Source organism: Hyperolius riggenbachi, chromosome 2 (assembly GCF_040937935.1).
Source record: "Hyperolius riggenbachi isolate aHypRig1 chromosome 2, aHypRig1.pri, whole genome shotgun sequence".
Lineage (NCBI taxonomy): Eukaryota > Metazoa > Chordata > Amphibia > Anura > Hyperoliidae > Hyperolius > Hyperolius riggenbachi.
This window is the reverse complement of record NC_090647.1, coordinates 237,560,268-237,587,374: the sequence shown is the minus strand read 5'-3', so window position 1 is coordinate 237,587,374 and position 27,107 is coordinate 237,560,268. Positions and strand designations below refer to the sequence as shown.

Below are 27,107 nucleotides of genomic sequence, written 5' to 3'. Positions count from 1 at the left end.
AGCCCAATTGGTGGGGAAGAAAACAAGATTTAGATCATTTCATTGTGATTCGTAGTGATAAAGCTATTGGCAAATGAAAGGGATGAGCACTGAAAGGTGAAAATCGCTCTTGTCCGTTAGGGTAAAAACCCCTTTGGGGTGAAGTGGTTAAAGAGGAACTATCGCGAAAATATTAAAATTGAAAGCACATACAAATAAAAAGTACATTTCTCCCAGAGTAAATTGAGCCATAAATTAGTTTTCTCCTATGTTGCTGTCACTTACAGTAAGTAGTAGAATTCTGACATAAACAGATTTTGGACTAGCCCATCTTCTCATAGGAGGGTTCTTAGGGTTTTCTTTATTTTTAAAAGTACTTAGTGGACGGCAGTTGCTCCGTCCAACTGCCAAAATAGTGTACAGCGAGCAGGGAGGCTGGCCAGCATCTTTGTATTAATTATTTTCAGGGAATGTCTTTATAAAGTATAAAGGCCATGCTGAGAATCCCTCATGAAGAGATGGACTACCCCAAAACCTATCAATAATGTCAGATTTCTACTGTACTGACTACCTACTGTAAGTGACAGCAACATAGGAGAAAAGTAATTTATGGCTCATTTTACTCTGGAAGAAATGTACCTCTTATTTGTATGTGTTTTAAATTTTAAGATTTTCATGACAGTTCCACTTCAGGATCACAGTTTATTTTCCCTTAAAAACCAAAACAATTTTCACATTTCAGCGCTCCTCCCATTAATTCAGCAATAACTTTATTGTTACTTGTCACACTGAAATAATCTATATCTTGTTTTTTTTTTTTTGCCACCAATTAGGCTTTCTTTGGGTGGTACATTTGCTAAGAATTATTTTATGCTACATGCATTTTAACAGGAATAATTAAAAAAAATAAATAAATCATAATTTCTCAGTTTTCAGCCATTATAGTTTTAAAATAAAATGTGCTTTGATACATAAACGGAAATAAAGGTGTATTTTTTCCATTTAGGGATTTGTAATACTGTTTCACTTATTACAAGACTTTTTTTTTTGCAAAATTAACAGTAATATTCGCTCATGACATACATATTATACGTCCCTAAGGTAACTGTTTATGTCATTTTTTTTTGAAAATAATATTTCTTTTCATTTTTTTTAACAAGTGTTTGATTTTGTAACTGTGGGGCAAGGATGGAAGGAGTTAAAAATAATAAAAAAAAAAAAACAACTAATAATAAATGTTATATGATAACAGTATAGTGGTATAATTGGGTGTATTTTTACTTTTTGACCACAAGATGGTGCTACTAAGACCGCGTACTATTAGTACAAACACAGAAGTATCCGGGTCTGACAGCTTGCATCACATTCTTCAAACTCTCTGAAGCCACAGGCACGGTAATCAGGGTTGAGAATGGCTGATTCTCACATCCTGATCACGGATGGAGGGGGCTGCGATGGTGAAGCGAACAAAAATGGCGTGGGGATCGTGAACGCGGCGGTAAGGTAACATTGCGCATGTCTACCCCCTGATCCGCACGTGAATTATACTGGGGCGTAGATATGCGTACCAGGGATTTAAAAGTGGTTAAGCACAATACTGCATACAATACTTTGCTAGGCATACTAAAAAATGCATGACAATGTGTATGTTAAAACTAAGTAGAAATAAATATGGCAGCTTCCATGTCTTTCTCACTTCAGGTGTCCTTTAAAGTAAACCTGTGGTGTGTGGTGGCTTTCATATCTATATCCTTTTAAATCCTTTTAGGCCCACCTCTTCCCCGCCACATCCCCACTGCAAAGGATAGGCAAGTCTATGGAGACTTACAAACGTCATACCATATGACGGAAGTATCAAAATCGCCACAATGCCAACACAAAGGTTACATGGCATCACAGCATGATCTTTGCCTACTGCACGGATTATGCAGTAATGCAAGTCAGTGGGCGATGCAGTAAGTGTGCATGATGGGGTTGGGTGCGATGCAGCACACATGCACTGAGCGATGGGAATCCCAGTGATGTACTTGCTGCCCAGCAAGGAGTACATCACCAGCCGGGGGGTGGTGCTATGCATATGACCCTGTTGCCGCACCGTGGCGTGGGATCATATGAAAGGGCAACAATAATATGAGGTATGCATCTGGCCTTAAACAATGCCATTCCCTTGGCTATCCTGCTAATTTTTCTCTAAGTAGGTAACTGCGGCATATGTCGCCATGCACCAAAGCTGGGCGCTATCATAGCAGCAATACTATGATACGCGTCCCACGTATGGGTCAATCGGGGATCCAGCAATCGCAAGACCCCGAATTAGAATTTAACGCCACCGGGGAGTTTAGCGGCAGCAGGGAGAGTCGTCATTTGGCTCGCCCTGCACCCAACTCACCGGCGGCTGTTACATACATACATACATACACATGTTTCTAGCTTCAAAAAAGTTTAAGGCTTAGTTCACAGTACTCAGTTGTGTCACTGAATAATTCTGCATGTCAACTCACTGCCCATACAATTCTACGAGTCTGTTCACACTACTACATTGTAACGGATCGCATTATTCTAATTCGCTGTCTGCAGGCTTTGTATTTAAAATCTATGTCCAGTCTCCTTTGCAGTTCACACACATTTGTGCAACTGTCCACTGTGAATCCAGCATAAATCAAACTCCCCCAAAACAAAACTATGGATTGTGCGGGCAAACTTTAGTCAGAGCATCTGATTGGCCTACTTCATCTGCGTCAGTGGCTTAAAGTTTTAGAGGAAGATGGTCCATATACAGTACTTGTTTGATTCAGTCTTTTCTTAAGCCAGAAAAATCATCAGGACAGCCTGGCAATTAGCAATATGTAAAAGGAAGTAAATATGACAGCCTCCATGTCTCATTCACTACAGTCACTTTAAGGGATGCAACAGTTGCAGGACCATCAGGTCCAGAGAATGGAGAAGATAGAATCAGAAAGGACTATCATGCCAGAAAAGACTACTATATGAATTCCCCCCAACATTTTTCTAGATGCCAATCTGAGTTGTAACAACATATATTATAATGGCAGGAGCACTATGATGACCACTATAACTGTATAAAGGAGGGACTGCATTGGTGGGGGATTCTACTTGCTCTCTAAGCAGTTCACAGCTGTTGTGGGCATATTCTTCTGTTCAGCGTTTGTAATCACCACCTTGTAAAATCCAGGAGCCTGGCTAAATTATTCACAAACAATCCTGCTTCTAATCCCTACCAACATTTGAGAGTTGGTTAATGTGTGTGTTGTTTACAATTTCCCTATGTGATATGTTTAGAATTAATCATAGCTACGCAGTTCAGTCATAGTATACAGCTCACTACCCTACTATTTCTTGCATGCATATTTTTACTCCTCTGCGTTTCATTTATTATCTAAATATATAACAGCAGCGCTCATTACAATTCTTATCCATCCCTGTCCTGTGTATGCTTTGATTTTAAAAGTACATTCTTAGGTGGGAGTCTTTGGTACAGATATTGTCTTGCTGCAAGTAAACAGTACACATAATAACCTGATAAGAGCCTCAATAAATATAGAATGTGAGAAGAGATGAAAGGGGCAGATCCAGGCACTGCTGAATAGATACACCCTTAGTTATATTGGAGACAGAGTGGTGCTATAAACAATTAGGTGGGTGTTGGGACAGGAGCGGTCTAAAGGTCATTTTGCATGTGGTCACATTTTCTACGGAGGCCAAGTGCCAATAAAGCATCAATAAAAATAGAAACCTAATCTGTTATTTATTGACACATCATTTGGCTCTGCTACATTTTAGTACAGGGTATCTGTGCCAAGGGCTGAGGGCTGTTCTGCAGCCTGCCGTAACCATACCGCCTCCCCTCATCTCTATCCCAGACACAAGGTACCACACTCAGTATTCCTGTTATGAAATGTTATTAGGCTGTAAAAAAAAATTGGCTCTGTTAAAACCACATCAGAATGAATAAATGAATGAATTACAAACAATAATAATACAGAGAAAATATATATATTTATCTGGCTTGTTGCCAAATCTATCTTTATATGTCACTGTTGCTGACGTGTGAGCACCATGCCAGAATTCAAAGACCCCTCAATAAGGGAGACACATCTGTTTACCATTTAAAAACACAAATTAAAGATCAACTGAATCCAAAATTGAGCAAAAAAAATCTGTAGCGAGAGATTACGCTCTTTAATTCTTACAAGAGCCAGTACTTTCATTCTTACAAGAGTCAGCAGTTTAGTTTCTCATTCTGTATCTTCAGGCTTGAAGGTTACAAACCATCTTGAGCTTAGCTTTTAGACAAATGTTTTTTGACTGATGGACTAACTTAGGGATGGAGCCACACTGTTTATGAAGCAATTATCCATATTGCGTTTTTCAGTGCTTTCAGCAATATCATTCATCATATCACTGTAGTACTGTCATCATTTCCAGGAGTTTCACTTGAAGAGAATAAAACATTCTCTTTTAAAACATGTAGCATTAAAATTACAAAGGTGAAACATTTCATTTGTAACTTAAAAAATGGCTTTCCAAGTGGGAATAAGGACCCTTTTCCACTGCTAATCGTAAAACGCTTTAGTAAACGCATGGGATTTTTAGCTGTGCAAAGTCATTTCTAAACTCTTTGAAGACATTCATCAGATTGATTTCATTCTGATTCTCAGACAATCTTTGAAAACCTTGACTCCACCAAAATTGGAAATGTTGTCATTACATACATTGTACTTTCACTTTTTGTGTTTTAGATTACTGATGGGCTTAATGCAATGCCATGCACTGCAACTGAGAAGGAAGACTGCAGCTTAGTTCTGACACCTCAGCAACTTCATCACATAGTCATAGGTAAGACTTGACATCAAGAAATACGTCAGTGAAGCGCCTCCAGCAAGCATTGTTCTTTCACAATGTATTCAAGCTTGAGATGTTCTGCTAAATAATTAAACAATGAGTTAGATAAATAAATAAATGTGTTTGACGAAGGACATCTCTGAAAATGAATATATGAATTGCATGAACTACTTCAGTAGGTAGCTAATTTATTTTGCAGGACGTAACTAAATAAAAATGCAGCAGAGCTGATCAAAATTTAATTAAACTTGCCTTTTGATGTTTCTAACATTTCCTTTACCTTTCTCAGGTCCTTCTATAATAGACTTTGGTGAAGTCTGTGTGCGATCTACATCTGTGAAAGAAATGAATATCATAAATAGTCTACCCACGTACATCTGGGTTCAAGTGGAAATAGACTGTGATGAGTTGCAACAAACTAGCCCTCTATCACATGTTGTGCCACCTATGTCAAAAACGGACATCCCTGTTGTCTTTGACACCAGCTCTTTGGGAAAATTTAAAAAGTAAGAACCATTGCTTTGTTTCATTAAATTAAATCAGACCTGAACTCAGAACTTCATCTCTGCTCTAAAAGAAAAACAGCATAACCTTTAAATAAAAATATTTGTTGCAGCTGATACAAATACTGAAATAAATCTGCAGTTTGTCTACTTCCTGCTTTCATGAAAGCAGACCTATTGTTAATATCCTGTGTTTACAAATGAGATCTTAGCTGTGGCAGTCAGCTGACACAGTTAAAGGATCAATTATAACTTGTGATTAGACACAGTTGAGGGGGAATTAGACAGGCTAAACTCTCTATTTCACCATAAACAAACGAAAAAGAGACGGCACACCATTGGCTGCAAAAACTGTTGCTGTGTTGCTCCATAATACACAGCAACAGTTTTTGCAGCCAATTGTGTGCCGTCTCTTTTTCGTTTGTTAATGGTGAACCAGCGACCGCTTGGGCAATCCAGTCAAGAATGAGCACCGCCAAAGTGTACAGGTCATACATACCTGGTGTACTGCTTCCAAGGCGTCCCTTCGACTAACCATAAACTCTCTATTTACATTCAGGTGCATTTCTATATGTTTTCTTTTTGTCCAGTGCAAGAGTTCAGGTCCACTTTAAAGAGAACCCGAGGTGGGTTTGAAGAATATTATCTGCATACAGAGGCTGGATCTGCCTATACAGCCCAGCCTCTGTTGGTCTCCCAAACCCCCCTAAGGTCCCCCTGCACTCTGCAATCCCTCATAAATCACAGCCTCGCTGACGACACACAGCGTGTCGCAGCGGGCTGTGTTTATCTCTATAGTGTCAGTCTGCTGCTCTCCCCGCCTCCTGCAGAACTCCGGTCCCCGCCTGCATCCCTTTCCTCCCCGCTGATTGGAGGGAAGGGACGGGGGCAGGGACCGGAGCTCTGCAGGAGGCAGGGGAGCAGCCGAGACTGGCACTACAGATGTAAACACAGCCCGCGCAGCGCGGCTATGATTTATGTCTGATTGCAGAGTGCAGGAGGACCTTAGAGGGGTTTGGGATACCAACAGAGGCTGGGCTGTATAGGCAGATCCAGCCTCTGTATGCAGATAACATTCTTCAAACAAACCTCGGGTTCTCTTTAAGAGTTGAAAAGATAATAATATAGGTGGCGCTTATGGAAAAGCCTCACAAAGCAGGGAAATGAGAAGGGGATGTCCTCCCTTTTAGTTTGAAAAATTCTCTTTAAGAGTTGTTATTATTATTGTTGTTGTTTTTTTTTTTTTTATAAATTGAAGCTTGGTAGTCCTGAGGCATCTGCTTGGCTGATGTCTGCACATGAATGTATCTTGTATTCATAATCCCTGGCATTATAAGGACACCATCTGTGAGATAATTTGCAGTGGTTTCAAGGTGGCATTAATATGTTCAAATATATATAATCTTTAGAAGCCTATATTGGGATGCATTTTTACAATAGTTTTTATTCTTGGCATAGCAACCAAACATCTTCTCTCTTTCCTGTTACTAACAGAGTGTGGTAAAATTATGAGGGCAGCTAATTGTTTGCTATGAGAGTCTGAAAAACTGCTGTACAGCAATACTTAATAAGGACATGGGGAGTCTTCTGAGATGCTCAAATAATAATCTCAAAAATCAGGATTTGCCAGACACATGCTTGTTAGTTACTATGTGTTAAATGTCTTTCAAACCTCTCCAGTATAATACGTGCTCACTTTAATGGTATACCTCTGTTGACCTCTTGGAAATTTTAAACTATACTATGGGAAGACAAATGGCACTTACATTTTCAGCAAGGAGTCCACATACAGTATTAGCAAAGTTCATGCCTGGCCACTACCCCACTTGGTCCCTTATGGCTTAGATACATTTTTACCTTCCAGCGATCCTCCCATTCATTCGCCAATAACTTTATCACTACTTATCACACCGACATGATCTACAGGGTAGGCCATTTATATGGATACACCGTAATAAAATTGGAATGGTTGGTGATATTAACTTCCTGTTTGTGGCACATTAGTATATGTGAGAGGGGAAACTTTTCAAGATGGGTAGTGACCATGGTGGCCATTTTCAAGTCGGCCATTTTGAATCCAACTTTTGTTTTTTCAGTAGGAAGAGGGTCATGTGACACAAACGTTATTGGGATTTTCAGAAGAAAAACAATGGTGTGCTTGGTTTTAACGTAACATTATTCTATCATGAGTTATTTACAAGTTTTTGACCACTTATAAAATGTGTTCAATGTGCTGCCCATTGTGTTGGATTGTCAATGCAACCCTCTTCTCCCACTCTTCACACACTGATAACAACACCGCAGGAGAAATGCTAGCAGAGGCTTCCAGTATCCGTAGTTTCAGGTGCTGCACATCTCGTATCTTCACAGCATAGGCATTGCCTTCAGATGGCCCACCCTGTATATCTTGTTTTGTTGCCACCAATTAGGTTTTTTTTGGGTGGTAATTATTTTATTCTAAATGCATTTTGATGTGGATAATAAAAAAAAATGGAAAATAATTATTTCTCAGTTTTCAAACATAATTGTTTTAAAATAAAACGTGCTACTGTGGATAAACCCCACACAATATATATGCACACTTGTCCCAGTTCTTACAACCTTTAACCACTTGAGGACCGTAGGCTTTACCCCCCCTTAAGGACCGGACCCTTTTTTTCCATTCAGACCACTGCGGCTTTCACGGTTTATTGCTCGCTCATACAACCTACCACCTAAATGGATTTTGGCTCCTTTTCTTGTCACTAATAAAGCTTTCTTTTGGTGCTATTTGATTGCTGCTGCGATTTTTACTTTTTATTATATTCATCAAAAAAGACATGAATTTTGTCAAAAAAATGATTTTTTTTAACTTTCTGTGCTGACATTTTTCAAATAAAGTAAAATTTCTGTATGCATGCAGCACGAAAAATGTGGACAAACATGTTTTTAATTAAAAAAAACCCATTCAGACTATATTGATTGGTTTGGGTAAAAGTTATGGCGTTTAGAAACTATGGTGCAAAAAGTGAATTTTCCCATTTTGAAGCATCTATGACTTTTCTGACCACCTGTCATGTTTCATGAGGGGCTAGAATTCCAGGATAGTATAAATACCCCCCAAATGACCCCATTTTGGAAAGAAGACATCCCAAAGTATTCACTGAGAGGCATGGTGAGTTCATAGAAGAGTTTATTTTTTGTCACAAGTTAGCGGAAAATGACACTTTGTGACAAAAAAGAAAAAAAAAGTTTCCATTTCTGCTAACTTGCGGCAAAAAAAAAAATGAAATTTGCCACGGACTCACTATGCTCCTCTCTGAATACCTTGAAGTGTCTACTTTCCAAAATGGGGTAATTTGTGGGGTGTGTTTACTGTCCTGGCATTTTGGGGGGTGCGTAATTGTAAGCACACCTGTAAAGCCTAAAGGTGCTCATTGGACTTTGGGCCCCTTAGCGCACTTAGGGTGTAAAAAAGTGCCACACATGTGGTACCGCCGTACTCAGGAGAAGTAGTATAATGGGGGTGGGAGAAATATCTGTGCAAATGACAATTGTTTTTTTTTTTTTACACACAATTGTCCATTTACAGAGAGATTTCTCCCACCCAGCATGGGTATGTGTAAGAATACACCCCAAAACACATTATACTACTTCTCCTGAGTACGGCGATACCACATGTGTGACACTTTTTTGCAGCCTAGGTGCGCTAAGGGGCCCAACGTCCTATTCACAGGTCATTTTGAGGCATTTGTTTTCTAGACTACTCCTCACGGTTTAGGGCCCCTAAAATGCCAGGGCAGTATAGGAACCCCACAAGTGACCCCATTTTAGAAAGAAGACATCCCAAGGTATTCCATTAGGTGTATGGCGAGTTCATAGAAGATTTTATTTTTTGTCACAAGTTAGTGAAAAATGACACTTTGTCAAAAAAAACAATAAAATCAATTTCCGCTAACTTTTGACAAAAAATAAAATCTTCTATGAACTTGTCATACACCTAACAGAATACCTTGGGGTGTCTTTTTTCTAAAATGGGGTCACTTGTGGGGTTCCTATACCGCCCTGGCATTTTACGGGCCCAAAACTGTGAGTAGTCTGGAAACCAAATGTCTCAAAATGACTGTTCAGGGGTATAAGCATCTGCAAATTTTTTATGACAGGTGGTCTATGAGGCGGCGAATTTTGTGGAACCGGTCATAAGCAGGGTGGCCTTTTAGATGACAGGTTGTATTGGGCCTGATCTGATGGATAGGAGTGCTAGGGGGGTGACAGGAGGTGATTGATGGGTGTCTCAGGGGGTGGTTAGAGGGGAAAATAGATGCAATCAATGCACTGGGGAGGTGATCGGAAGGGGGTCTGAGGGGGATCTGAGAGTTTGGCTGAGTGATCAGGAGCCCACACAGGGCAAATTAGGGCCTGATCTGATGGGTAGGTGTGCTAGGGGGTGACAGCAGGTGATTGATGGGTGTCTCAAGGTGTGATTAGAGGGGGGAATAGATGCAAGCAATGCACTGGCGAGGTGATCAGGGCTGGGGTCTGAGTGCGTTCTGAGGGTGTGGGCAGGTGATTGAGTGCCCTAGGGGCAGATAGTGGTCTAATCTGATGGGTAGCAGTGACAGGGGGTGATTGATGGGTAATTAATGGGTGTTTAGGGTAGAGAACAGATGTAAACAATGCACTTGGGAGGTGATCTGACGTCGGATCTGCGGGCGATCTATTGGTGTGGGTGGGTGATCAGATTGCCCGCAAGGGGCAGGTTAGGGGCTGATTGATGGGTGGCAGTGACAGGGGATGATTGATGGGTGGCAGTGATGGGGTGATTGATGGGTGGCAGTGACAGGGGGTGATTGATGGGTGGCAGTGACAGGGGGTGATTGACGGGTGATTGACAGGTGATTGACAGGTGATCAGTGGGTTATTACAGGGAAGAACAGATGTAAATAATGCTCTGGCGAATTGATAAAGGGGGGTCTGAGGGCAATCTGAGGGTGAAGGCGGGTGATTGGGTGCCCGCAAGGGGCAGATTAGGGTCTGATCTGATGGGTAACAGTGACAGGTGGTGATAGGGATGATTGATGGGTGATTGATGGGTAATTAGTGGGTGTTTAGGGTAGAGAACAGATGTAAACAATGCACTTGGGAGGTGATCTGACGTCGGATCTGCGGGCGATCTATTGGTGTGGGTGGGTGATCAGATTACCCGCAAGGGGCAGGTTAGGGGCTGATTGATGGGTGGCAGTGACAGGGGGTGATTGATGGGTGATTGACAGGTGATTGACAGGTGATCAGTGGGTTATTACAGGGGAGATAGAGGCATACAGTACACAGGGGGGGGGGGGGTCTGGGGAGAATCTGAGGGGTGGGGGGGTGATCAGGAGGGAGCAGGGGGCAGTTTAGGGAATAAAAAAAATAGTGTCGACTGATAGTGACAGGGAGTGATTGATGGGTGATTAGGGGGGTGATTGGGTGCAAACAGGGGTCTGGGGGGTGGGCAGGGGGGGGGGGTCTGAGGGGTGCTGTGGGCGATCAGGGGGCAGGGAGGGGAAATCAGTGTGCTTGGGTGCAGACTAGGGTGGCTGCAGCCTGCCCTGGTGGTCCCTCGGACACTGGGACCACCAGGCCAGGAGGCAGCCTGTATAATAGGCTTTGTATACATTACAAAGCCTATTATATGCATGGATCGGCAGGTATGTGTATTCCTCCGCCCGCCGGCGCTGCTAAGTGGCCGGCGAGCTGGAGGCTAAATCCCCGGCCATCGATCACCGGAGGAGGATCGCGTCACGGATGACGCGATCGCTCCGCCCATGCCCGTACAAGGACCGCCGCCAATTGTACATGCGGCGGTCCTTGTGGGATCCACTTTCTGGCCGCCCCTGTGCAGTGGGCGGTCGGTAAATGGCTAAATTATGTCCCTAGTACCATGTATGGAGACAGTATTTTTTATGGTAGTAAAGGTGTATTTTTTCCGTTTTGTTTGTTTACACTATAACACTGATTACAAGCCCTTATTTGCAAAAAATAACAGTAATATACCTTCATTACATAAATATTAAAAAAAATAAGTTTAAGAGTCCCTAAGGTAACTATTTATGTGTTTGTTTGTTTTTAACCACTTTACCCCCGCCCGTACGAATTTCTCCGTCCCTTTTTCCATCCTTACACGCCCAGGGACGGAGAAATCCGTACTTTCTGCGCTCCCGCCGCTGCCCGTGCTCCCGCTTGCTCTAGCGCGCACTCCTGCGGGTAAACACGCCGCCGGCCGCTCGCCCGGAGATCAATGAACGGGAAAATCCATTCCCGTTCGTTGATCTAAGCCCCGCAATGATCCGCTGCTTCTCCGCTAAGCAGCGCGATCATTGTGAAAAAAAAACCCGATCCCAGCCTCCTAGTACTTCCTCCAAGCGTCCGGAAAGACGCTTGGAGGTCGCATTAAACAAAAAGTTACTGTTGCCATCTTGTGGCCATATAGTAAAACTACACCCTAAAGCATTTTTCACATACAAATAGATTACTTATACACAAAAAATTAACTCATTACCTCCCACACTCCCCATTTTTTTTTTTTGTAATTAAAAAAAAAATAAAAATTTACAATTAAAAAAATACATAAATAGTTACCTTAGGGACTGAAATTTTTTAAATATTTATGTCAGGAGGGTACAACACTGTTACTTTATAAACTATGGGATTGTAATTAGGGATGGACGCAAAACTGAAAAAAATGCACCTTTATTTCCAAATAAAATATTGGCGCCAAACATTGTGATAGTGACATGATTTAAACGGTTTTATAACCGGGACAAATGGGCAAATACATTTCATGGGTTTTAATTAAGTAGCATGCATTATTTAAAAACTATAATGGCCGAAAAATAATGAATTCCCACATTTTTCCTATTTTCCCATTAAAACATATTTAGAATAAAATAATTCTTGGCATAATGTCCCACCTAAAGAAAGCCTAATTGGTGGCGGAAAAAACAAGATATAGTTAATTTAATTGTGATAAGTAATGATAAAGTTATAGACGAATGAATGGAAGGAGCGCTGAAAGGTGAAAATTGCTCTGGTGGTCAAGGGGTAAAACCCCTCAGTTGTGAAGTGCTTAAATGTCTTTTTTTTTTATTTATTTTTTACAAATGTTTTATTTTGGTAACTATGGAGGGGGTGAGGTGAGGGGTTAATTAATGGGGCATTTAATTATTTTTTTATTTGATGTATGTAGGTGTAATTTTACTATATGGCCACTAGATGTCCCACCAACTTTATACCTGTGTACTGTGAACAGTATACAGAAACTCTTGTGTGTATGTTTTACTATCACTTCGTCAATGACCACAAGCATCTCATTTATCACTTTGATCAGTCCCATTCACTGATTAGTGTACTAACCACCGGTGACGAGAACATGTGCAGGACTGCACCCAGTGGTGATTGTGGCAAGGTACATATATCTACGCCACTGAAGCTAAGATGAACTAAGATGAAGTTTCAAGCTGCATTGATATACTTTACCCGAGATGGGAACAGGTTAAAGTGGGCCCACATTAAAAACACAAGATTTCAGAAATAAAATCTATTTTCTAAATTATAATAATAAATAGCAGCCTTTTTTCAGCTGCATGATGACAAATCTAAAATATTTTACATTTATTGGAGGAACCGCTCCCTTCCTTTCATATTGCCGGGACAGAATCTGTCTGGTGGCAAACTGGTGGAGTAGATGGTGTCCAGCAAAGGAGGAATTGCTAATGGCTGCCACCTGTATAACCCTAGTTATGAAAAGAGAAGGGTGAAAAGCATTCGCCAGAAATGCTTATGGGCTTGAAGGAGTGTTTATTTATCTGTGTACTTGTCGGAGTGGTGCAACTAAATATTTTGAATAAAAAAAATGTTGGTTTGGGTCCGCTTTAGGTCCAAGGGACTGTAACCAGCTTCCCTGCATATAGATACAATAGAAAAATCCACCTCAGAATAGGCTGAAGGATAGAGAGAATGCGGCCAAAATGCCAAGGACAACTTCCAAAGCGACACAATCTGAACTTTAAGGACCTTTAGTGTTTGATTGCGACGCGGCATGCATGATGCAGGGTCATATGTAGACTAGTTTCTGCGGTGTGATGCCTTGCTCACACCACATTGCACCACTAACCTTAGGGTTTTGGGACTGCTTTGCTGCTACTGGTATGGAGTGCCTGCAGTATGTGCAGAGAGCAGTTAAATCGCAAGACAACATTCTGGAGCAAAATTTACTGCCCACTGCCATAAAGCTTCGTCCCTATCATAGGTCTTGGATCTTCCAAAAGCATTATGTCCTAAAATACATAGTTAAAAGCACCTATGAATGACTAAGAAGAAAACTAGCACAGGCACTGTAAAGAAGGTACCTTGAAAACCTAATACATCTGAAGCAATTTGCTTAGGAAGAGTGAATCAAGCTACCTGTTGACAGGGGCAATGGTCTCATTTGGAGCTACAGGATTCTCTTTTTTGCGCTAATTTGCTATTAAATTAGTGCAATAAAACATTAGTTCAAGGGTCCCATCATTTCTGTCCATGTCATTGTATTTACCACAATTCTAGGGCAAGGTCTGTTTCTTGTTGTTAAATATAGAATAAACAATGATGGGTACGAGTGACTTGTGTCAGTTATGTGAAGTGGGATGTACAAATCTCTCCCCATCTGTATATGTCAGTTAGCTGTAAGGGTGTACAGACTTCAATGTCTCTCAAACTGATGTTGCCTTGACATTTTTCACTTTCACAGTTGACACAGTTATTAATGAAAATGCATTTACATTTGGAAAGGCATCATTCTTCCCAGGACATCAAAATTAATAACTCTGTTGAAGTTATTGTACTGTAATTAAAATTAAAAATACATTGTGTATATAAAATGTCAATCACATTCTATTGTTCTCTGGAAAGGAAGCAGTTAACACACTTAAAAGTTATTTTGTTTAAAGGAATAACCTTTTGGTTACTGTCAGCATTTTATTTAGCACTGCAGACTTCACTGGGACTTTATAGCCTCATTATTAATAGATAGTCTTTAAACATATTCTTCCATCAGGCAACTTTATTAGCTTACATGGTACCCAGATTCAATCCACTGTGACCCTGAAGCTATGGCTAAGATCACAAGCAGTTGAAAATAACAGAGATGTATGGGATCATACTATTCTCTGGAATGACTAGACATTAAACAGGGTGATGTGTATTAGGTTACAGATGTCTGAGCCATCATGCTGAGTTTGCTGGTTATTAAATTTAATGTTAACGTAAACATCTCGAATACAACTAAAACATGCATTTTTGAATATCTCTTGCAGGTCCATTTCCTATACCGTGAACAGCAAGCAGGTTGGTCATATCCTTGTAACAGCAAAAGCAGTTCCTGTTGCCCTTGAGCTGTCATCTGACGAGCTGATTCTAAAGCCAAACAGTGACTTTTTAGCAGAGACAGGATTTAGATCATCCATACGATTATATAATCGCAGAAATCACCACGCTGAATTTAACTGGAAGCCAATCATAGCAGAACAAGGAATAGCTTTTTCAATACGCCCGGCAAAAGGTAAAACGAATGTTGATTGGTGACTTGAAAAAAAAGAAAAAAAGTATATTTTCTTTGTCTTTTATTCTGTAACAGATATACTTTAGGAAAGTATCACAACAATGCAACAGTTATAAATCTTCTTTCTTATATCAAATTAAAGGAACCCAGAACTGAGAGGAGTATGTAAAGCACTATTGCTAACTTTGGAACTATTATTACATTTGATACAGTAACATTCAGCTAGATACAGTGGTGTTCTACTATGAAGTATTCTGCAATATAGTGGGGGATTTAGCATTTTGTTTGACTACATTCACAGAGTACTCATCAATAGGGTGGTGGTATCAGTGCCCAACTTGCTACTATGAGGGAGGGTTAGCTTCTTCTGGTGGATTTGGTGCTCTGTTTGGATGCATTTTGGATCTCAAGCTTAGGTGGAGCAAGCGTTTGGGGACTGTAGGAGGAGTGTTATTGTTTACTGAGTTGGAGGTTAGGAGTAGGCATTGTTAGCAAGGTTTAAGGCATTTTTTGCAGGCCAAGTGACTTTCTGATTCAATAATTTTATTGAATTAGAGATAAATTGGTGCAGCATCATGTCCACACGACTGATGTTTCAATTGATTTTGGGCTAAAATCGGTTGAAAGGATCGATTGAACATTCTGAAAAATCTCAGTCGCAAGTGCTTGATTGGGTGCATGGCGTTAATGGTGCTCGATACAGCAATAACTGACGTAACGTACCCCTGCCAGTGTCCCCCTGCGCCTGTATTAAAAATCCCACCTGTCTGCTGGCATGATTTCTGGCCACATATATGTATCATGTGGTAAAGCTGGATAGAGAGGTGACAGCAGAAGAGGCCTGGAATGGCACTGACAGACAGTTGAGATTTTAGGGAGCACGAGCACCAGGGGAACATTTGTATCTGGGGGAAGGGGGGGGGGTGCTTGAGGGTGGTGGCCTCTGATAGTGTTTTCTCTAGCTGATAGCTAACAGAAATCGGTTTGCCATGTACGATTTATGGGCAGGCAATAGATCTCTTTTTGATCAGACAGAGATCTGTTCCATGGTCAATCTGCCCATGCACACTGATGTATGAACACTTTAAGGGTTAGGGAGTATTTGTAGCATTACTATTATTTTAAATGGGAAGGTGAAAGTTAGGGTCATGTGATAATGGCAAGAATTGCTTCCAGCTGCTAGAAATAAAAACGATGATCCCACTTCCCATCAATGCTGTAATCACATGTGGCCTGCTTTCCCCTTTCCTGGCTGTTGCTATTCCCTTCTGCCTTTATATTTTTCAAATCATTAAACTTTAATAACTATGAAGGATTAAGTCACATTTTCATACTTACTTGAGACTGGAGGCTTTTTCTAACTTTATGAATTGAAGCCTACCGTAGGCCAAGAAAAAAACAACACATATTTTAACAGAAATAAAGGTGGCAGACTCCACATTCCACTTAAGGAGTTAAGGTCAAACACGTAAATTATAGCACAGGAGATTTGGGCGCAGCTGGCACCAACCATAGACTGTAATGGGAATTACAGCTATAGCAGCGCACAGTGAGATATTTCGGCGGGCGTCAGAAGACTGAGCTGAAGTTACTTTTAAAACCTTGTAATTCGTCCACCAGCAATAGCTGGCAGCCCTATTACATCATTCCCCACCATCCACGTGGACCTAGAGGAGGAATAGTAATTAACTCCCGGCTTAAGTCTCCCGGCGGCGATTTCATTTGAGTGTGTTAAGGTACCCACTAATTAGCTGTACTTGTGGTTTTCCCCAGGTGCACCAATCTCCATACAAATTACCACTGCAAATACATTGAAATCTATGGAACACCAGTGCGGTAGTGTTCACAATGCCAGAGGAAGGGCCCGTTCAGACTGCACGCGTTTCCAGCCGCGTTTTGGAAACGCGTGCGCCGTGCAGGAGGCCAACACGCACGACATCAGACAGTGCATAGAGTGCACTGTCTGATGTTCACACTGCATGCGTTCCGGACCTGCGCGGTCCGGGAACGCATGCAGGACGCAGATTTTGTCAAAACGCGCGGCTGTCCCATTCACTTTTCAGTGATGGGATCAGCCACGCAACGCACACAAACGCGGATGGCGTGCGTTCGTACGCGTTGCGGTCCGCACGTGTTCCGAACGCATGGCCATCCACATTTGTGATCTGAACGGGCCCGAAAACCTATAACCTATTATACATAGATTTACATGCATACATACACAGTTGTAGTTTCATTGCTAGGTACACACGATACAATTTTCTGACAGATTTACTGTCCGATCGATTATTTCCAACTGGTCCGATCTGATTTCCTATCGATTTTCCGATCAATTTTCCATTCACTTCTATGGAAAATCGATCGGAAATCAGATCGGACCTGTTGGAAGTAGTCGATCTGGCAGTAAATCTGTCAGAAAATTGCATTGTGGGCACCTAGCATTAGAGAGATAAGGCGGGTGCAGTGTCTGCTAAAAACATACTGTATTTCTCACAATAGCATAACGCCAGAAAGCTCTTTAAAAAAAAGGTAGTTTCTCAGACTTAGCTGGGAATACAGTAATAAATGGGCACTTTCTGCACTCTACGAGCCATAGACACTGAGCTGAAGTGCTTCCTCCATTTGCTCCACCACACGACCACACTGTGCTAGCAACATGTCACACCAATTTTGTAACCACTAGGCGATTATTGGTTCATTAGATTATTTCATTAACACATCAGGAGGCAGGTGCTGTGGTCAGCCACTGTATTCTCAGTGTACAGTTGGCAACTTCAATACTGGGGACAGCCAGAACATTTTCTTTATTAATAATAATAATAATATCAAGAAAAAGAAAACTTACCAATATACCAGCACCAGTCAGGTTGTACATCAATTACTAAGTCAGAATTCACAATTTATTCATTAATAACATAATACTGTAATCATAACGAAGCACAAGTTTTAAAAACCTCTACAAACTGCAAAATCCTCCACCAGCAACATGATCCATGCTATACAGTATGTAGAATGTATGTTTTTATTGAATAGTGCCATCCACAAAGAAAGAAAGGGCTTAAGTACATGTAAATACATAAACATGTAAATACATGAACATTTTAAAGCGGACCTGAACTCAGAACGTCCTCTCTGCTCTAAAAGATCCACAACAGCATAAAAATATTTAAATATATTTATTTGTTACAGCTGATACAAATCCTAAAATAAATCTGCACTGTTTCTACCACTGATTCGTGGAAGCAGACATATTGTTAACATCCTGTGCTTTTCAATGAGCTTATCTGCTATCTCTGCCTTGGCAGTCATGTGACACAGGAGAGAGATCAAATTACAACTTGATGAAGGGTAATTAGACAGGCTAAACTCTTTAAATACTTAGAGAGTGCATTTCTCTGTTTTCCTCCTGTCCTGTGCAATTTAAGTGCAATCCATAAGGCAGGGGACACACTAGTCTTAGTTTTCTGCGCGTGTTTTTCTGAATACATTTTCTGCACACATTGGCCTCAATTCACTAAGATCATGCTGGAGATAAGGCAAGAGAAAACTTGCCACCATGCAGTGAGAGAGTTATCTTATCTCTTCATTCCTTAAGTTACCTCCTCTGTAGTTATTTTCACACGCAGTTAAAGGGGCACTAAGGCTAAATTATTCCTTATAATACCATTTCATATAAACTATGTGCAATTATAGCAATGTTTGAGACTTGTATTGTAGCAGACTAAAAGTGAGTTTCATTATCGCTTTACCCTAAATCAGTGCTGTAGTCCTGTCAGAAGAGAGAGCTACCTGACGCCGATTCAGCACATTCCATCCTACAGGAGGAGGCTGTCTTATCAGACGTTTCATCTGACCATGTAATCTCCCCCTTTGATGTATTGTGAGACGTTTAACCCAACATCTAACTGCACATTAGTGTAGTTACAGCTCCTCTGAGCTGCCATATGTCTCAGGACAATGACGTATGGCTCTGATGAAAGAAATGCTCCCCACTGAGGCCCCGCCCCCTCAGAGAAGCTGGCACAGGCACCTCGTGCTGTCAATTACCATGGAGACCAGCTCTCTTCTTATGCACGGTACATCATTGTCCTGAGACGTACGGCAGATCAGAGGAGCTGTAACTACACTAATGTACAGTTAGACGTTGGTATAGCTCTACTCTACTGTCACGCCTCTTTATCAAGAGGGCCAAGCTCCTGCTCCGCTACACATTACTGTATTATTATAATTTATAGCACCTATAGAGCTCTGAAAGTCACATCACTAGCTGTCCCTTAGTGGAGATCATAATCTGATCTCTCTTCTCTACCATGATCTTGGTTTAATGTCTCCCTGACAGTCTAATTTGGACAGCCTTGAGTGAAACAGGAAATCTGCTTAAAGGGATACTGTAGGGGGGTCGGGGGAAAATGAGCTGAACTTACCCGGGGCTTCTAATGGTCCCCCACAGACCCGCGCAGCCGCTCACCGATGCTCCGGCCCCGCCTCCGGTTCACTTCTGGAATTTCTGACTTTAAAGTCAGAAAACCACTGCTCCTGCGTTGCCGTGTCCTCGATCCCGCTGATGTCATCAAGAGCGCACAGCGCAGGCCCAGTATGGTCTGTGTCTGCGCAGTACACTCCTGGTGACATCAGCGGGAGCGAGGACACGGCAACGCAGGCGCAGTGGTTTTCTGACTTTAAGGTCAGAAATTCCAGAAGTGAACCGGAGGTAGGGCCGGAGCATTGGGGAGTGGCTGCGCCAACACAGGATGTCTGCGGGGGACCATTAGAAGCACCGGGTAAGTTCAGCTCATTTTCCCCCGACCCCCCTACAGTATCCCTTTAACAGTATATGACCCAGTGCACACCAATAAACCTCTAGCAGATCAGCAAACGCTAGAGGTTTTTGAAGTAGATTTTCAGAGCGATTCTAGGCATGTTTAGAGAGGTTTTCTAAACATGCCTAGCGTTTTTTGGAGCGTTTTTGTGTAGCAGATTTCATATATTGTTACAGTAAAGATGTTACTGAACAGCTACTGTAACAAAAACGCCTGTAAAACCGCTTTGATCTAGCGTTTTTCAGGCAGGAAACACATTTGTCTTTCAGTTTTCTGCGCGCGTTTTCCTGCATACTTTTTCTGCACACCAAGTATGTTTCTATGCAGGAAACCGCGCGCATTTTTTCACAGCAGCTGATGTAATTGATAGACAACACTGACAAAATGTGCAGAATCATGATGCAGAATATCAGGTTTTTTTTCTGCACACGCACAACATATTAAGTGTGTACTAGCCCATTGATTAACACTAGTTCTCAGTTTTTCTGTGCAGAAAACGCGCATGAAAACAGTCAAGTGTGTTCCCTGCCTCAGAGCGGTTTGAGCTTTTCCTATGCTTTACATTGAGGCAGAAACGCATCTGCAAACTGCAAAAATGCTGCAGGAGCCACGTTTGCGGTTGGCTAAAACCTCAAACTGCTGGTGTGCACCATCCCATAGAGATACATTAGCCAAGCATTTTCACAGGCGGCAGCAGTTTTGAAAACGCTACCAAAAACGCTTGGTGTGCACCAGGCCTATTTTTGGAATGTGTTTGGGAAGCAGAGTGCCTGGAGGAATCCCATACAAACCCGATAACAACATAGAAACTCCATACAGACGGGATCCTGGCTGAAATTTCTACCTGGGACTCAAGTACTACAAAAAGAGGATGCTAGCCACTACACCACTATGCAAAATGCCTCCACAGCATAAAACTATTAACTAAATAAAGTTTTAAAAATTATATTGCACTCCTGTGGAGACAGAACAAAAGCAACATATATGGGCCACAGGTCCAAGCAATCCCCAGCACATGGATAACCAATATGGTTCCCTGAGTGTCATCTCCAAATTTTCTTATTGATATCAGGGCTGGCTTTCTTAGGCTATTGAAGGATTGCACTGCTACTCTTTGGGTCTGTTTTGTCAGGGCATGAGTCTACAGGTGCAATGCAGAGGACTCTCACATAAGACACCATTAAGAGAGAGTGCTTTTCTAGTTTGTGAAGATAAATTGTATGTATTTTTGTTGCATGATAATGCTTTTATGATCTGGCATACATAAAGATGCATGATCTGGCAAACTGTATAGATACAAATAGGCATGCACTATTAGTTTGCTTGCTCCAAAATAGTTGTGTGGCTTTGGACAAGGGGTATATTAGTGGATAATTATTATGAGTGATTTTGTGTTTTTTAAACTTTCCCACCTTTGAAGGCCTTTAACATTTCATAGGTGCCAGTTATTGACAGAGCCAACGAGTGTCCAATAAATAAGTTGGCTCAAGTTTGAACCATTCCTAGTGCACTTTCAAAGATGAACAAACAATTGCATAGACCTATTATCTCCTATTCATGCTAGGAGCACACCTAGCAGAATCGCCTGCGTTTCGGAAATTCATGTATTTTTTGCACATAACGAAATATGTGCATTTTTTTGAAACCTACAACTTACTTTATATTTATGTGAAATGCATCTAAATAGCACATAATGTATGCCAATGTAAACACAAAAGAAGTGCATTTAGCTGCATTTTGACATGTGTTTTTGATGCGTGTGGCAGCTGCGTGTCCCCTCCCACCAGCCCATCATACAGTAGCCATTATAATCGGTGTTCTCACCCAGAGTGAACTCTGGCAGCTAGTATCCTCTCTGTATTGCATCCGCATTGAGCGCTCAGATTTGCGCCGCTGGCTTTTCAGATGGATGATCCGCTCAGTCTTTAGCATGGCTGCAGCCTGTGTGTCCCCCGAACTGATGCCGTTCCCGGTTTCCAGCTCCATCTGCACTCCGGATGGCACGCCACCCCAGGTGAGAACAGTTAAGAGCACTAATAATAATGGCCTGCTTTATGCACAGGCTGTGGGGGGAAGGGGACTGTACTTAGATTGTGTGCTGGCAGGGCAGATCAGTGCGTTCCATGGGAGAGCATTAGCTGAAGGAGAACATTAGCTGCTGGAATCCGTTATGACATGCCTGTGTCCTGGGTGAAAGCGTTAATGATAATGCTGCTGCTGTAGGGCTCGTTTCCACTATAGCGAATCCGCATGCAGGCACCGCATGCGGATTCGCATAGTCAATACAAGTGGATGGGATTGTTTCCACTTGTGCATCGTGCGGGTGCGTTTTGGCGTGCGGGGGAAATCTACACTGCAGAGCCGTCAGATTTCGCGTGTGGCAGGAATGCGGGCGAATCGCCCGCAATACTTTTAATAGGGAAATCGCATGCGGCTTTGTCATGCGGATTTCCCCGCGATTTCGCGTGCGATTTCGCATGTAAAGCTATGGAGCTTTACACAGGCAGTGACATGGTTAAATTCGCCTGGCTCCTTGCCATGCGAAATCGCGGGGAAATCCGCATGCGGAAACGCATCCGCATTCAATTTCGTCCGCAGTGGAATCCAGACGATTCCGCACCGCAACAGTGGAAACGAGCCCGTAAAGGCTGGCTACTTTACTGTGTACCAGTATAGATGTCTGTGGTTACCTGCTGATTTTTTTTTTTATCATATGGACTTCAGCTAAGTGGGCCCTAGTGAAGTGACTGAAATGTGTCATGGCTGTGCTAGTAGTTATAGTTGGCTTCTTATGAGCTACGTTGGGCTGTGCATATGTGTGTATTGTGCTTGCATCTCCATCCTAAAAGCTGGAAACATTACCTTACATTATAAAAAGCGATTTGAAAAGTGTATATAGCGATATCTGGCTACCGGTAGGGGGGCTGCCACATATTAGAGGTACATCCTGAGTATTTTGGTATGCCTCATAATGGGGGCACAAAGGGCTATTTATACTGTAGAGGGGGCTATACTGGGGAGGGGGCTTATATGCAAGTCAATGACTTTTTCCTGATTTCCAAAGGTAAAAGTTGTGGGGTCGGCTTATACGCCGGGCAGTTATATGGCAGTATATACGGTATAAAGAAAAATGTAGAAACAAACAATTCAGAAAACTCATGGTCTTCTGCATAGCCAAGTGCGCTCCCAGCCTCAGAAACATCCGCTAATGCACTTGTAGAATTTCTGGGCTGTGGCATGATGTTACATCAAATACTGGCTACGCTACAGTGTGAAGTTTTTTATTTTTGATCTTATTTTATAATGGTGTTTAATTCAGTGAAAAAAAATGTTTTCTACTTTACTTACTTACATCTGCGTTGTAATGAACAAAAGCAGTGATTTTGGCTTTGCTTTTCCCTTGTCAGTATTAGTATATATTAATTAAAAAAAGCTTTTTACACTGTAATTTTAGGCGTTGTCGATGCTTATGAAGATCTAGAATGTGAAGTGGTGTGGCATCCCGGATTCAGCTCTCCTGAGATGGGGGAATTCAATCTGTGTGTACAACAGAGAAATTCAGCAAAACTAAGATGCATTGCAGAGGTAATTCTAGCTGTGCTGCATTGATGCTGACTACACAGACCATTAGAAACTTGATGACCGCACACATGAACTGTGAAAATAATTATTTACAGAGAAATTCTGCTTTTCTTGAGGAAAAACACTGCAGTCCCCTTTTGCTAAGCTCTGTATATTGCAAGGATTTTAACAAACCTTTGCCTGCTTTGCTTTTATCTGCATTCACGAGACAAAGGGTGGCTGCTGTTCTGTTCAGCTGATTTGTCATGCACAGCCATGTACCCCAATGTTCTGCTGCCATTGTGAACTGCGCATGTACAGAATGCTCCTGGCCATGGGAGCACGATTGTGAAAGGTGCATGGCAACATGCGCAGAAGCCCGTGACCCAGCTGGGGTCAGTGAAATTATGGACAGGACAGCTGCACCCTGATGGAACTGCGGTACCATCAAAAAAAGTTGTAAGCATGCTTTCTAAAGGTCTATGATAGGAATGGCGGGGGTTTTTCCCTCATTATGGAATGGGTGATATAGGTGCACTCCATGTTTGGCTTGACACTCACTGATATATGCTAATATTAGCTTTACTATTTCTGAATAAAATATTTTTCTATTTTTGCAAAATGTGTATGGCAAGGAATTTTTTTCTATGCTAACAGTGTGCGACATATACTGGCTTGGTAGTAGGAGGTTTTTTGTCGATTATTATTATTATTATTATTTAGCATTTATATAGCGCCGACATATTACGCAGCGCTGTACAATGTATATATATATATATTGTCTTGTTGCTAACTGTCCCTCAACGGAGCTCACAATCTAATCCCTACCATTGCCATATGTCTATATTATGTAGTGTATGTACTGTAGTCTAGGGCCAATTTTAGGGGGAGCCAATTAACTTATCCGTATGTTTTTGGAATGTGGGAGGAAACCGGAGTGCCCGGAGGAAACCCACACAGACACGGAGAGAACATACAAACTCTTTGCAGATAGTGCCCTGGCTGGGCTTCGAACCAGGGACCCAGCGCTGCAAGGCGAGAGAGCTAACCACTACGCCACCGTGCTGCCCTATGGTTCATGTTGCCAGTGTCTGCACCTGTTTTACTGCAAGCAGGATTATACCTGAATTGAATTTTGATAAAAAGTGTTTTTGAAGAGATATCAACTAATCTGACAAATTTGTTTCACTGATTTTATATCAATTTCTTTTTATTGTATTACAGGGGCAACAACCCCTAACTCATATTAAAAGCTTCATGTTTGGCCAATGACCAACAATACACTTTACTTGGCTGCCAGGAACCTAGGAAAACTCAACAGACTTCTTAAAGAGAACCTGTACTGAGTAAAAATATTTAAAATAAACACATGAGGTAACTTCAAATAAACATTGCATAGTTACCTTGCCATCAGTTCCTCTCAGAAGCTCACCATTTTCTTCTGACAATAATCCCTTCCAGTTCTGACAATATTTTGTCAGATCTGAAATATATCAGTTGCTGTCAGTAAAATATCAGTTGGTGTCAGTTATAGCTGAGAGGAAAACTGATGTACCAGGTAATGTCCATGTTTCCCTATGGCTCAAGTGGGCGATGTTACAGTTTAACTGTGTGCTGTCCAGAAAGCTGTTATGGGTAATAGCCATTTTCAAAATAGAGGACGGAAAATTCCCTTGATCACAGTGAACAAACAGGACGCGGGACAGGAGAAAGACACGGAGGAGTAGACTACATGGAAGGTAAGTATGACTTGTGTATGCTTATTTTGACTTTTCATTTTCAGTTCAGATTTTCTTTAAAGATGCCCTTGATCAAATATAGAGCTACTGTTCTTGATAGACTCCCTGTCATGTCCTTTTGTCCTTCATACAGCCATATAGATAAAAAGCTCATTTGCTGGGCTTGTATATTTTTGGATATTTTTTCAAGTTAATCAATATCCTCTTAAAGTGAACCAGAGACGAAGCACCCTTGTGTATTTTACCATAGAAATCAGTGGGAACATTAGAGAAAACATTTACCATGCTCTCTGTTCCATCCTCACTGCTAAAAGTGTCTGTTATCTAGCTGAGATAAGAATCCCGGACTGAGCATTGATTCTGGCTTTGCTATAATGACTCAGCTATAATGATTCCTGAGCAAAGCCAGCAGGGGGCAGGCTTGGACTTGAAGACAGCAAAGAACACAGTCTCAGCTATAATTATTCTGTAGCAAAGCCAGACCGACTGCTTAGTCGGGATTCTTATCTTAGAGGTGATAACGGTCAAATTAAACAGAGAACAATGTAACAAAGAGCAGATTAGGTGTTTACTGTCATGTTCCCACTGATTTATAAGGTAAAATACATGAGGTTGCTTCATCTCTGGTTCTCTTTAAGTATAAGAAGTTGCTAAATGTTTCTGATTTTCAGACATTCTTTATTAGCAAAGGACATTGCAGTTTTCAGAGTTACTGTTCAAGTTTACCTAATAAAATTATCACCAATAAACCAATCTTTAATTCATTTTATTCATTAATTTGCAGATTGGAGCCACAAGTGTCCAATTTACTGAACAAAGAGTACTTTTCCATCATGCCCCATTGGGCCTGACAACCATCAAGACAGCCATTATTCAGAACACAGGAATAAACCATGCATATTTCCAGGTAGAGAACACACTAATTTGATTAGTTTGATTAAGCATATTGTTGCGTTTCATAGTATAACTTCTTTTTCAAAAGTGTACAAGACTATTTGTATAGTAGAAACCCTGGACAATTATTTTAGGATTTAAACCTGTAATTTACAATATTTAATATATTGTTTATATATATATATATATATATATATATATATATATATATATATATATATATATATATATATATATATATATATATATATATATATTAGTATTAATAGCATAATACTGTGACAATATACAGTATTATGCTATATTTCTTCATTAACCATTTGCCCTTCCATGGGGCGAGTATCTGCGCCCTTGAGAACGTCACTTTAGTTTCCAGGGACGTAGATACATGTTTCTCTGTGTTGACGAGTGGTGCGTGCATCCATAGCCCCATGCGGTAGTACACAGATTGGTGAATGTGAACAGGTGTTCCTAAAGGCAATCAAGGTGTCTAATAAATGAATGATCGTAGCATCACCGCTTCACAGCGTTCTCATTCCAGCAACGAACAGTGATAGTTCAATGTAGCCTAAGTACACTTTCACATCCTGCTATTCAGAATTCTAAGATTCAGCATTCTAAGTAGACAAGAATACTGTGGGGAAATCTAGTGCGCCCCCCCCCCCCCCCCCCACGAAAAAAAAACACACACAGACACACATTACAAAATAACTTCATACATAAATTATTACCTTCGGGCCTTATCTTTTTAATTAAGTATGCCATGAGCATATCCCTGTTATATTTGCAAATAATGTCCCTGTTATATTTGCATTCTTTAGTGAGAGTCCAGTAACTGTAAAGTCTAATCATGATGATTTTCTGCCCAGTCCTGGTTTCGGTCCTATCATGACTGACTCTGAGGTCCGCAGTTCCTTGACGTGCCCAGAAGTTTCTCTTGTACCAGTGTGCCCAGATGTGCTCTGTGTGCCAGAATGCCCAAGTGTGTCTTGTGTGTCAGCGTACTCAGATGCTTCCTTAGTGGTGATATGTTCTGATTTTGCCAGTCTGCCTGCATGCCCAGAGATGGTCCTGGTCCCTGAAAGCCCTGATCTCAATGTTTATCCTTGTAACTCTGACTCTGGAATTGCCCTAGGTTCCATAGGGGTTCTTGATAGTGCTCCATGTGAGCCTAAAGGGTGTTCTAACC

General features: G+C 41.4%; 1 protein-coding gene across 1 annotated transcript in view; it reads left to right on the top strand.

Moving 5' to 3' along the window:
* The window catches only part of CFAP47 (cilia and flagella associated protein 47), a 730,879-nt gene that overhangs the window by 80,669 nt on the left and 623,103 nt on the right, over positions 1 to 27,107 (top strand). Inside the window, exons 14-18 of the mRNA XM_068268343.1 lie at positions 4,740 to 4,836; positions 5,132 to 5,348; positions 14,660 to 14,904; positions 23,179 to 23,309; positions 25,809 to 25,931. Coding sequence (XP_068124444.1) covers positions 4,740 to 4,836; positions 5,132 to 5,348; positions 14,660 to 14,904; positions 23,179 to 23,309; positions 25,809 to 25,931 — 813 coding nt within the window. The remainder of the gene's footprint in view (positions 1 to 4,739; positions 4,837 to 5,131; positions 5,349 to 14,659; positions 14,905 to 23,178; positions 23,310 to 25,808; positions 25,932 to 27,107) is intronic.